General features: G+C 33.7%; 1 protein-coding gene across 1 annotated transcript; it reads right to left on the bottom strand.

Annotated features, from left to right (window-relative positions):
- Positions 1-3,656: 3,656 nt before the first annotated feature.
- Positions 3,657-9,229, bottom strand: LOC145016682 (uncharacterized). The gene is made up of 11 exons (XM_078974931.1): positions 9,139-9,229; positions 8,904-9,041; positions 8,461-8,598; positions 8,197-8,320; positions 7,218-7,462; positions 7,029-7,084; positions 6,522-6,903; positions 5,837-6,055; positions 5,149-5,682; positions 4,743-5,018; positions 3,657-4,147 (listed from the first exon to the last, which is right to left on the bottom strand). The coding sequence occupies exons 1-11, from the start codon at positions 9,227-9,229 to the stop codon at positions 3,657-3,659; spliced, it is 2,694 nt and encodes an 897-aa protein (XP_078831057.1).
- Between the last annotated feature and the right edge of the window lie 3,331 nt (positions 9,230-12,560).

Genomic DNA, 12,560 nt, shown 5'->3' with positions numbered 1-12,560 from the left:
AGAGTTTTGTGGGTTTGGCAGAGTACTATCGAAGATTTATTCAGGACTTCTCCAAGATTACGGTAGCCATCACTCATCTGACGAGGAAGGGGTTAGATTTCTGATGGGGCCCTAAAAAATAGTTAGTATTTGAGACTCTTCGGCAGAGGTTATGTGAGGCCCTAGTATTGACCCTCCCGGAGGGGGTCAAAGATTTTGTGGTATTCTATGATGCATCCATCATTGGTTTGTAGAGAGGACGATTGATTGTTTATGCTTCGCGGCAGCTGAAGCAGCATGAGACTCGTTATCCCATGCATGACTTGGAGTTGGGGGGGGGGGGGCAGTGATTTTCTCCCTCAAGATTTGAAGACTTTATCTTTATGGGATCCGTTGTATCGTCTACACGGACCACAAGAGTTTAAGGAATATAATGGATCAGCTGAACCTGAACATGAGGCAGCGTAGGTGCCTAGACGTATTTAAAGATTATAACCACAAGATCCTTTACCATCCGGGTAAAGCGAATGTGGTAGCAGATGCTTTGAGCTGCAAGTCGGCTGGGTCTTTGGTCAGGGAGATGTGTATGAGGATACCAGTCGATTCTCTCATTTTGGGTCTTAGGTAGAGGGAGTTCAGAAGGAGAACTAGAAGCAGGAGCAGATTAGGGGTGAGATTGATAGATTTGTTACGAATAATTGAGAGTTGCTGACCCGGTGTGGTTGTAAATGGATTCCAGTTTCTGGAGGCATCATGTAGATTGTGTTAGAGGAGGCTCATACGTCTTTTTTTTCTATACACCCGCGGGCCACCAAGATGTATCAGGATTTGAGATTGAGCTACTGATGGGGGTGTATGAAGAGGGAGATAGCCTGGTATGTTGAGAGATGCTTGACTTGCAGGATGGTCAAGGCTGAGCATCAGAGACCTCATGGAAAACTATAGCCTTTGGAGGTTCCCTTGTGGAGATGGGAGCAGACTACCAGATTTTACCAATTTGCCAAACACAACAAAGGGTTTTGATGCTATATGGGTTATCGTTGATCGATTTATCAATAGTGCCCAATTTTGGCTATCCCGGAGAGTTCTTCGGTTGAAATATTGGCCGATGTTTATGTCCAGGAGATCGTTGCTCGCCATGGGGACTCGATATCCATTTTTATGACCGAGATTTTCGGTTCACTTCTCGATTTTGCTAGAAGTTCCATGAGGAACTAGGCACGAGGCTATATGTTAACACTACATATCATCCGCAGACCGACGACCAAAGTGAGCAGATGATACAGACCCTCGAGGATATGTTGTGGGCCTGTATTATTGATTTTGGTGGGAGTTGGGGTTACTACCTACCTCTTGCTGAGTTCTCCTACAACAAAAGTTATCACTCCACCATTGGTGTGCCGCCTTTTGAGCTCTTGTATAGTTGGAGGTGTCGCACCTTGGTTTGTTGGGGAGAGGTTGGTCACAGGGTTATGGGAAGGATCGAAGTACTCCTTCAGAGCATGGAGCTTATTCAGCTGATCTGACAGAGATTGCATACCGCTTAGATTCGGTAGAAGAGCTACAGTGACCGATGCCGATCAGAGTTGGAGTTTAAGGTCAACGATATGGTACTCCTGAAGGTCTCATCCTCGAAGGGTGTGATCCGCTTCAAGAACAGGGGGACATTGGATCCCCGGTATATTGGAACTTTTTGGGTGATTGCAAGGGTTGACAAGGTGCCTTACAAGTTGGATCTCCCTAAGGAGCTCAGTCAAATTCACAACACTTTCCATGTTTCGCAATTACGAAAGTACGTATTGGATGACAATGTTTTTTTTGGGTTGTGGATTTCTAGGAAACCAAGAAGGTTGGGAATCTCATCTCCAGGTTGATTTGTCTATTCAAATTTAGGTATTTTTATCATTTTTCTCTAACATCTATCACCACTTATTTGGATTTCGAATCTGTTTACCATCATCCCTTCTCATTGTCTTTCTGCCAACTCAATCACTTTCATCCCTATTTGATTTGACTTTATTCATGTCATGAGGTAAAAGAGTTGACTTCTTTATTCTGATTACATCCTATAACATTATATTTCTTTTAATTCTTATCATAAATGTTTTATGTTATGTGGTTTGTAAGCTGGAAATAGGTAAGTGGCAACAGGTCTCATGTTGTTGCTAATTTTCAGAATGCACATCAACTATTCGATGAATTGGCTTAATGAAACCAATACACCGGAAGAGAGACGCTATATATATCATTGTTTTGGTTAAGGTAAATTTAGTTTTATTGACATTTAATAAGAAAGGTCCAATATATATTGGTGTAGTATAAGAATTGTATTTTTATAGGTAGAGTTTTATTATGTTCAACCTTTTTCATAGGTTTTTTCTCGAGAACCTGGTATGTCAAAGAATGCCAACAAAAGCATAAATTAAGACATTTTAGATGTTTTTAAGGATATCTAAAGCTGAAGCATGTGCAAGAAATATTACCGTATGGGTAAATAAGTATATACCACTCATAGGGATTGAGTTGTTGTATTAAAAAGGTAAAGAAAAAAAAAACGCAATTATTAATTTGCAGAACATAATTTTTGATGTCATGGAGACACGACAATACACCAAAAGAGGTTAAAGGTACATATATGAAAAAGTATTTCATTGTTTATAAAAATAACAACCTTATCAAAGTAAAGTAAGTTACCACTTACCGTTAACAACCAATTAAGTGAACTTAATAATGTAGAGTGGTTGGAACATGAAACTTATTTTACTCAATATAATAGATGCAAACATACTTATTTTACTCAATATAATAGATGCAAACAATATTTTTTGATGTATAATAAAAACTTACCGGTTTTAAATAAAATATTTATGTTTAAAACTTATATTTATATTGTATGTTTATGGAGTTAATTAGGTTACAACCCGTGGAAACTACGGGTAAAAAATTTATAAAAAATTTATATTATTAATAAGAGTTAAGTTTGTTTAACATTTTTTATATTGATTATTTAAAATTAATATTAATATATATTTGTAAAAAAGTAAATAAATTTGAATAGATGTTAAAGAGAAACACAAACAATCAATGGAAATGTAAAGGAAAGGTAAATATGAAGATATTTAAAATGTCACTCTAAATATGTGAATGTTTTTATGAAGTGTGAGGGTAAATTAATATTTTTTTGATTTGAGAAAGGAATCAATAAACACCATGTTGTTTCTATTAAAATCTAAAAATGAAATATCCAAACAAAATCAATATTATGGATTGCAATGCTATATAAAAAATAAAATATTAAAAAAATGTAATAAAAAAAAAAGAAAAAAACACAATTTTTTTAATTTAAAAACTACAAAAGCATTTATAAATTTCTAAAAACGTCCTTATACACAACAATGAAAGTTTTGTTTATAAGTCTACCATCCTTATCTAAAATTAACAATTCAATCATTCTTTATTTTGAACTCTAGATAAGGCAACATACAACTGTCCATGTGAAAAACAGGATCTTTGAGGTACAGACCAACCTTTGAGAACGACTGCCCCTGACTTTTATTAATTGTTATTACAAAACATACAACCAAAGGAAATTGTCTTCTTTGAAATTTGAAGGGATTTTTTTTTTCAGATGGACTTAAAGACATTCTTGGAATAAAGGTTTGCTTTCTAATATTAGTTCAAGATATGATAATTGCCTTAATATCACGTTTGCTTAGTGATTTCACTTGTAGTCTAGTGTCGTTACATACACCATTTTTCTGATCAATGTTTCTTAGTAACATAACTGGAACACCGACTTTTAAAATTAAGTTGTGATTTGGCAAACCTGATACTTTAAGACCATTTAAAATATCTGGGGAGTATAAATTGGGATCAAACTGGTCATGAAGAAACTCTGATTGGCAAAAACTATTTGAACTTAAATTTTCTACTTCGTCTCCGGGAAACAATGCTAACAAACGATCATTCATTTGTTGGACAACTTCATTTTTCGGAGCTAGTATAGGTTTTTCTTGAAAATAACTCATAACGTTGAATTTTTCCAAGATTGAAGGATATACAAACTCAATTAATGAACCTATAGGATCATGTGGATCATTAATTAAAATATCATCCGGAACATCAATAATCGCTTCACCTTCGTTTGAACCACCAACTTTTCCTTCACCTATATCCAAAAGCCAGTTTGCAAAATTATGTTTTTTTTTTTTTTTTTTTTTTTTAAATATCAGATGGATCCCTTCCAACGGTTAGTCTCATGTTTATTGTTAATCTATGGACTTTGCATTGTTGCAATATATACGAAGAACTTAAAGAAGCATTAACGATATTTTGTCTACTGCCTCCTTGAACAACAGGTAGAATCTGTCTGAAGTCTCCTCCAAAAACAATCGATTCCCCTCCAAATGGAATATTTGTGTTGCTAGACTTATCAAACTTGCATACATCTTTCAGAGTTCGGTCTAAAGCTTCAAATGCATGTTTGTGGACCATAGGTGCTTCATCCTAGATAATCAATGAGTATTTTCTTACTAATCTGCTAAGTTCATTATCAGGCGGTATCTTACAAACAGAATCCTTAGTAAGATTCAATGAAATTATAAACCAAGAGTGTGTTGTCCGACCTCTAGGCAATAATAACGATGCAATACCACTTGAAGCAACATTTACAATTATATCACCTTAACATCTAGTTGCTGCAGATATCGTCTACCAAATAAAGGTTTTGCTAGTTCCACCATATCCATACACAAAAAACACACCTCCTTTCTTATCCTTGACTGTAGTCATGATATCAAGAAAAATATTGTGTATCTCGTTTGTTAATGCATGAAACACACGATCAAACTCTTTCTTTAAAATCGGTATGTCATAGTCTAGCTCCTCCGTGATAAGGAGATTTGTTGAAGAAGAAACTGTATCAGAATCAGGGTAAGGCATTTTGTTATAATTTTTAAGACTGGCGTTGTTACGAAGTAATATTTTTTCTATCTCAAACAAAGTCAGGTTTTTAAGTTGATCCTCATTGAGTGATAAACCTGTAAAAAATTAACAATATGTCAAAAACAATATAATATTAAAGAATTTAATGGTAAAAAAAATTTGTACCATGCATATTGAAAATATATAATACCCGTTTTTACAAATAATGGTAGAAAATTATAATACCTGGAGACTTTAATCTACGTTGTTGGTTATAAAGAATACCATCCGACAAGCGTTGCCATGTATTTTCCCAAATAAACTCTGGTCTACCCAAACTGTTAGACATTAACATCGTAGCAAATAAGAAACGCAGATAAAAACTAGTTCCTGAATGACTTGCTTCCTTAATTGCATCGACGTATTCTTTTTCGTCATCTAAGAGGCCCAAAGCATAACATGCATCTCGAAAAGTAGGAAATTCTTCACCATTTACCTTACAAAATTCTTCAAATGATTTTGGACCTTTCACTTTATTTAAAAGAATCCATAAGAAGTAGACTTCGCAAAGTTTAGGTGAAACAGAGTGAATCCTTCCTATCAGAAGTCCAATTTTCCTTGGCTTCCACAACCTATCCTTAGGTTTCCAAACAAACTTTGAAGGAAATTCAACATATGTAAGTTTCCGTGCATCTTTATTAATTTTATTACATTCCATCCAAGATGTGAACATAGAAGCAGCAACTGAAGGTTGTTCAAGAACATCGTCAATATCATCGTCTGCAACATATATGACTTGTTGTTGATTAGGAAGATGAAAAGGTATTCGCGTCACAGAAGGATATCGGTAATGAACATCATATTTAAATATTCGACATGATGCTTCACATGCATATATATATATATATATATATATATATATATATATATCTACAATCAAAATAATCTTTTATTTCATCCATAACCTTTTCTTGATGAGAAGCAGTGTTGATGTCAACAACAATTGTAGCTCTATCTGGACCTTTGTTTATATATTTAAACAGATACTTTATGGAAGATCCCTGATTACACCATTCAACATTAATATGTGTCTGATATCTTTTCAACCGATATTTGTTATATGGAACAACGTTTATGTTGTCTAACTTCACACCTGATTTTTCGACAAAATATTCATTGTTTCTTCTCATATATAACGAATAATCGTTGACATCAACTGTAGAATGATTTCATAATTGCTTTGGATAAATTTTCGAACATTGCCTTTTAACGATGCATGGGCAATTCATATTTTCAGCTCCACAAGGACCATGTATCATGAATTCACTTACAAGTGAATACGAATCTGGCTCTTCATTGATATTTGGAATATCCGTGGAAATAATCGGATCAATATATTCAACACTAGGCCGCTTGGAGTCAGTTAGCATGCATAAATAGACAAATATGACTATGTGGCAAACCTCTTTTTTGAAATTCAATTGTATAGACCATTGCAAATTAAATTTACAAATAAGATATGATTAGTACTGGATGAATTATATTTGCAAATAATAAAAAAAGTTAAGAAGCGAAAAAATCATTATAAAAAAATTGTATTAAACAAAAACTTTTAATACCTGCTTGAGCGATGCCAAAAATTTTATTTTCCTGTATGTCTTTAATAAAAGCATCAAGCTTTATTTTGAATAACCTACATAAGATATCAGGTCTATCTTCTGGATCCATTGAAGTGTTACGAAGAAACCTTTTAACTTCAGGCCATTTTGGATTACATTTAAAGGTTATGAAGAAATCAGGATATCCAAACCATTTACATAAGGACATGGCGTCAAGGTAGTTTTGCATCATATAACGTGCATCGCCAGTGAATGAAGAAGGTAAGATAACACGTTGTTCGACGTTGGATATATCTTTATTCCCGAGGTCTTGTTGATTATGTAAATTCCCATAAGCCTCGAATCTAATAATTTGTTGTTTGCTCCTTACGAAATGTAATCTCTAGCTTTCAATCATAGTATAAGCATCTACCAAAAACTTTTGGAACAATCTTTTTGAATTAAGATTTAGTGAAAAAGATTGATCCCTGTCCTGTATTCTGTAAGAAAAAAAATCTCTCATTGTACAGTTAGGCCGCTTGTTGTTGCTTGAAGATGTAATACCTCGATGAGGTATGTCAACTCTATAACCATCATCACCATATGGAAATAGTAGTGGATATTGAAGAGGAAGGTATGATGGATGTAATTCATTAATATGCCGTAGAGAACCAGATGAAGTTTAAACAACAATATCTCGATTATCAATTGAATCACCAATATCTCCAACGATCAAAGCGGCAACCTCAGAAGCAGATGGTAGGTTGTATGTCCTTCCATCTTGGTCACTTCTTCCAATAATTCTCAACTTGATATCAACACGAGGGTTTTCTTGTAAACAATGTCTAACCATTCTATAAGACTGAACCAAGACATTATTTGAATCTAAAATCAACTTCAAATCTTGTATAATATCATTATCAAGGACAGAAGAATTTGATGTAGATAGTTGATTTTCTCCACTGCAAGTAACAAGAACATATAAACATAATATAAATAAATAAAGCAACGTTGATCAATAAGATATTTATTAATGTGAAAATTATGAAAAGTGTACCCAAAACATGTTCGTCTATTTGCGATCTCATTATCAGTATTGTTTATGTACAACTGAGAGAATTTTGGTTTAAATACTTATTCCTGTAAAAGGTTTCTGATACTATGATAATTTTGAGCACTAAGTCTAAAAATATATGGATCATTGCCTCTATTGATTGAGGAATCAATTTTGCCACCCATCGACGTAAAAGAAAACATATAATTGTAAGAAAATCTCTAGATTTAAAAAGATTTTCATAACTTGGAGGTGCATTCTTTAACTCTGAAAGTTCAACTTTGCCATAACCACAACATAGACAATAATTTTCATTATCCTTTTTTTACATCTGATAGATTCATCTTTCCATAATTTTGCAAAACATGTTTTGCATACAACAATCTGATCACCATGATCCAAATAACATATCAATTAAGGTTGACATAAAAAAGTTAATCATGTAAGTTTATATAATTGAAAATTATTGAATGAACAAATGTAAATATTATACTTGTAAAAAAAATTACCTTTTGATATATCGTTGTATATGTTTTGATTACTTTGTCCATCGTTGTTGTCTTGATCGGATGTCAAACCAATTATTGGAATAGGAGATAAATTTGCCATTTTTTGTTATTTTTAGGATTTGGATTAGTTAACATGACTAAAGATGAGCTCCCTGTTATTGTAGATGATTTGTTTGATGTGTCACCATTTGAAGATACAGAGAATTGTCTAATATTTGATAATGGTGATTGAAAACTGTTATTGGATATATCCATTGCTGGGGAAAAAAAGATTGAAAATATGCATTGTTAAATATGATAGAATCTATATATATATATATATATATATATATATATATATATATATATATATATATATATATATATATATAATGAAATGGTAAAATAAATGACTTACCATTGGATATGTTAGATAACGGAATTCTGTCATTTAAATGTGAAGGAGGATTTTGTAACATTGATTGTTTTGACATGTTTGCACTTGATTTAGATGAGGTTATGTTTTTATTTTGATGAACAACTCGTTTGAGTTTGTCTTAAAAAAATGTTAATGAGAAACGCATAAATATTTAATATATTTTTTAATATTATATAAATATGGATATTGATAAAGAGACGATATAAAAAAACGATGAAATAATAAGTTTTATTTTATATATTTAAAGAAACATAAAAAGTTTAAGAGCAATCAAGTATGTTACTGTTTGAATCCAATTTGATGTTTGGTAACGGTGTTTGAAAACTGTTATTGGGGGAAAATAAGATTGAAGGTATATATTATTAAATATGATACAATAACAATATGTATTATAAATTAAAATGTTAAGATATATGAGTTACCATTGGAAATATTAGATAATGGAGTTCTAATATTTAAATGTGAAGAAGGAGTTTGTAATATTGGTTGTTTTGAGATATTCACAGCTGATGTAGAAGTGTATATGTTTTTCTTTTGATGGACAACTCTTTTGAATTTATCTGTAAAAAAATTGTTATAAGAAATGGATAAATTATAAATAATATTGTAATTGTTTAATGGGTTGAAAGAAAATTTAAAAGCCATGATGTATGTTACCGTTTGAATCCAATCTGATGTTTGTTAATGGTGATTGAAAACTATTATTGGAAATATCAATGACTGGGATAAGAAAATTGTAGGTACACATTATTAAATATGAGACAATAAGAATATAAATTATAAAATTAAATGGTAAGATAAATGAGTTACTATTGGAAATGTTAGATAACAGAGTTCTAACATTTAAATGTGAAAGATGATTTTGTAACATTGATTTTTTTGACATATTAACACTTGATGTAGATACAGATATGTTTTTACTTCGATGCACAACTCCTTTGAATTTGTATGGAAATAAAAAAATTGTTATAAGAAAGGGATAAATTTTAAATAATATTACAAATCGATAAATAATATATGAATATTAATATTGATAAATACATATTACAAAAAAAAAGCATTTCAAAATTTTAATTTTACGTTTTTAATTTATAGAAAAAAAATGTAAAAGCAATAGAGTAGGTTACCGTTTCATTTCATTTTAAAAATTTGTGACTTCGATGAAGTTGTATGGATTCCTTTGGTCATACTTTTTTTTTCCAAGTATAACATTCTTATTCTTCTTTTTTCTCTAGCCTGAACATGATAGATGTTTTTATCTAAATCTCCATAAGCATATATAGAGAGAGAGAGAGGGACATAAAATAGTTATAATCGAGATTATAAACATTTATAAAATAGTAATATATATATACATATATATATATATATATATATATATATAAAATCGAGATTATAAACATTTATAAAAAAGTCGTAAAATTTTGAATGATCATACCATTAGCATCCGGGTTACTAACATTTGTAGAAGATGAAATTTGACCGACTAATGTAGTGTACATAGGTATATGTTTTGTATTATCCTGATATAAATTATTTAATTTTATCTACTTATTAGTCTTATAAACATCCATGTTAATGGTTAGTATCTGAAATATAAGAAAATTTATTAAGTTTATACAAAAACATGATATATTCAAATTTATTGTAAAATCTAAGAATAGCATACTATTTAAAATTAAAAATAGTATGCTATAAAAACATAAAAGAATAAAGTATTATGTATTATGTATTACGAATGTTATTTTGTCATAAAAATAACTTAAATATATGCATAAAATAAACTATATTCAAATAAAGAAAATAAAACATAAAGACACATCTACCTATTCTAATAAATGAAACCTAAAAATGTCATATATGCTTCGAGTACTAATAATAGTAACAAGAACCATAAACTAATATATAGTTAAATCGTTGGACTCATGAACCACTAAAATAAGAGAAAATAGATTAATGGTCATTCTTGTTGAGTGAAAATGTAACGACCGAAATTTCGAAACAATTAAAACTTTTCAAAACCAACCCATTTTAATAACGTTGTTACAAAAAGGTTTTCAATACATTATTTAACAGAGTATTTCCCAGGTCCATTTCATAAAACACCAGCGCGAGGAACGGTACGATCACGCCTTTGCGTTGCCACAGACTCCTGAGAACCTGAAAACATAAAAACCACAACTGTAAGCCCAAAAGCTTACTGAGATACCCCCAAAATACCAACCACATATACGCCCTTCCTGGCCACAACCTTCCGGTCCAAAACATATCGCCTTCCGGCCCATAGCGTAATGCCTTCCGGCTCATAACACATAGCTTTCCGGCCCATATCATATCGCCTTCCGGCCCGCAACATAAAAAGCATACATATCATGACAGAACATAAAACAACCATGCACATAACATGTAATCATATAACAGTTCACAGTTAGCAAATCGATCAACAGATCACATAACATATCATTACTCTAACCAAGATACCAGCCTAGCCGATCACTAGCATAACATCACCCTACGACTCAACCAACATACTAATTATGCACATACGCCTTTCCAGGCCATGACCTTCCAATCCACATCGCATTGCCTTCCGGCCCACAACATGTAATGCCTTCCGGCCCATAACGTAACGCCTTCCGGCCCATATCCCGCAATATCATACAACAGACAATTACTCGGATTTCCATCCGATAAAAAGGGTCAGCCTTGGTGCCTTAAACCCTATAGATATAGTGAGGATAACTCACCTTGAAACTGCCGACTAAACAGATAACCCGAACTGCTCCGATCCCTGATACGATCTCCACCACTAGACAACCACCAATGCACTGAACTCAAAACCATAATCAACAATTACCAAAATACCCCTAGAAACCACTGGTCAACCCTTGGTCGAAGACTGGGTCAAAGTCAACCCCTGACTGACCCTACTCGCCGAGTTCGCAACTCAAACTTCGCTCAATCCGCGACCTAACTCGCCGAGTCACCCCGAGACTCGCCGAGTCCAACAACTCTGAGTCCACTCGCACATAACTCACCGAGTCACCCCTTGACTCGCCGATTCTTCGACTCAACCAGAAAATATTGGGACTCTTCAACAAGACTCGTCGAGTCCAAGAACAGACTCGCCGAGTCTAAGGCAATCTTCAACCTACTCGCCGAGTTGTTCATCCAACTCGTCGAGTTCCAGACTATCTTCATCCAACTCGCCGAGTTGTTCTTCCAACTCGTCGAGTCTCAGCTCGTCTTCAAGCAACTCGTCGAGTCCACCTATGTGACTCGCCGAGTACCACCGGTCTGAATCCAAACAGAAGCGTTCCAGACCATGCAATTGATCCAAAACATAGATCTAGCCTATTACAACTCATCCATCACGTAAAGTGGCAATCTTTACGTGAATCCAAAGAGATCTATGCATTTTGCACATTAGGGCTATGGTTTGGGACAAGATAGCTTCATCCAACACTCAACACATGGACTTTCCTGCATTCCAACTCTCCTCCATTCCAGATCTGAGGTAGCAACCTCAGATCTAACCTCTAGACTCGAATATCACCCAAGATAAGCTTCCCTCAAACCCCAAAATGAATCAACAAGATAACAATAGCCTAAGAACGAGATATTACCTCAAAAGAACGCCCCAACCTGCAAGGAACTCGAATCAAAGCAAAGCCCCTTGCTCCACACCTTCAAACTTCCAAACTTTCTTCAACAAAAACTTCTCCAAGCCCTAATCCACTCAACAATGGTGCTTCTCCACGATTTTAGGGTTTCAGGGACTCAAAGGGTGATAAAGAGGTTGGGGAGGAAACATAAGGCTCTTTATATAGGGCTCAACCCCGAGAATTAGGGTTTTCTCCACTCAGCGCCTACTCGCCGAGTCCATCTCAATGACTCGCCGAGTCGGCTATTTAACACGCAACCAAGTCGCGACTCTACTCGCCGAGTCCATCCATGGACTCGACGAGTCACTCTTTCCCAAATTACACTTTTGGCCCTTCCACTCAACTATTGAAATTTCGGGATGTTACAATTCTCCCCCACTTAAATTAGGCTTCGCCCCTGGAGCCTACAGCAAT

This window comes from Lactuca saligna, chromosome 9 (assembly GCF_052625555.1).
Source record: "Lactuca saligna cultivar CGN05327 chromosome 9, ASM5262555v1, whole genome shotgun sequence".
NCBI lineage: Eukaryota > Viridiplantae > Streptophyta > Magnoliopsida > Asterales > Asteraceae > Lactuca > Lactuca saligna.
The sequence above is the reverse complement of the archived record's forward strand: the minus strand, read 5'-3'. Positions and strand labels throughout refer to the sequence as shown.

What these genes read in the sequence shown, in the direction of transcription:
- LOC145016682 (XM_078974931.1), bottom strand. Translation starts at nt 9,229, where the DNA reads ATGTGTACCTACAATTTTCTTATCCCAGTCATTGATATTTCCAATAAT. An exon ending in ATTATCTAATATTTCCAATG is followed by an intron (nt 8,599 to 8,903) that starts GTAACTCATATA and finishes CATTTTTTTAAG; the next exon opens with ACAAACTCAAACGAGTTGTT. An exon ending in GTTATCTAACATATCCAATG is followed by an intron (nt 8,321 to 8,460) that starts GTAAGTCATTTA and finishes TTTTTTCCCCAG; the next exon opens with CAATGGATATATCCAATAAC.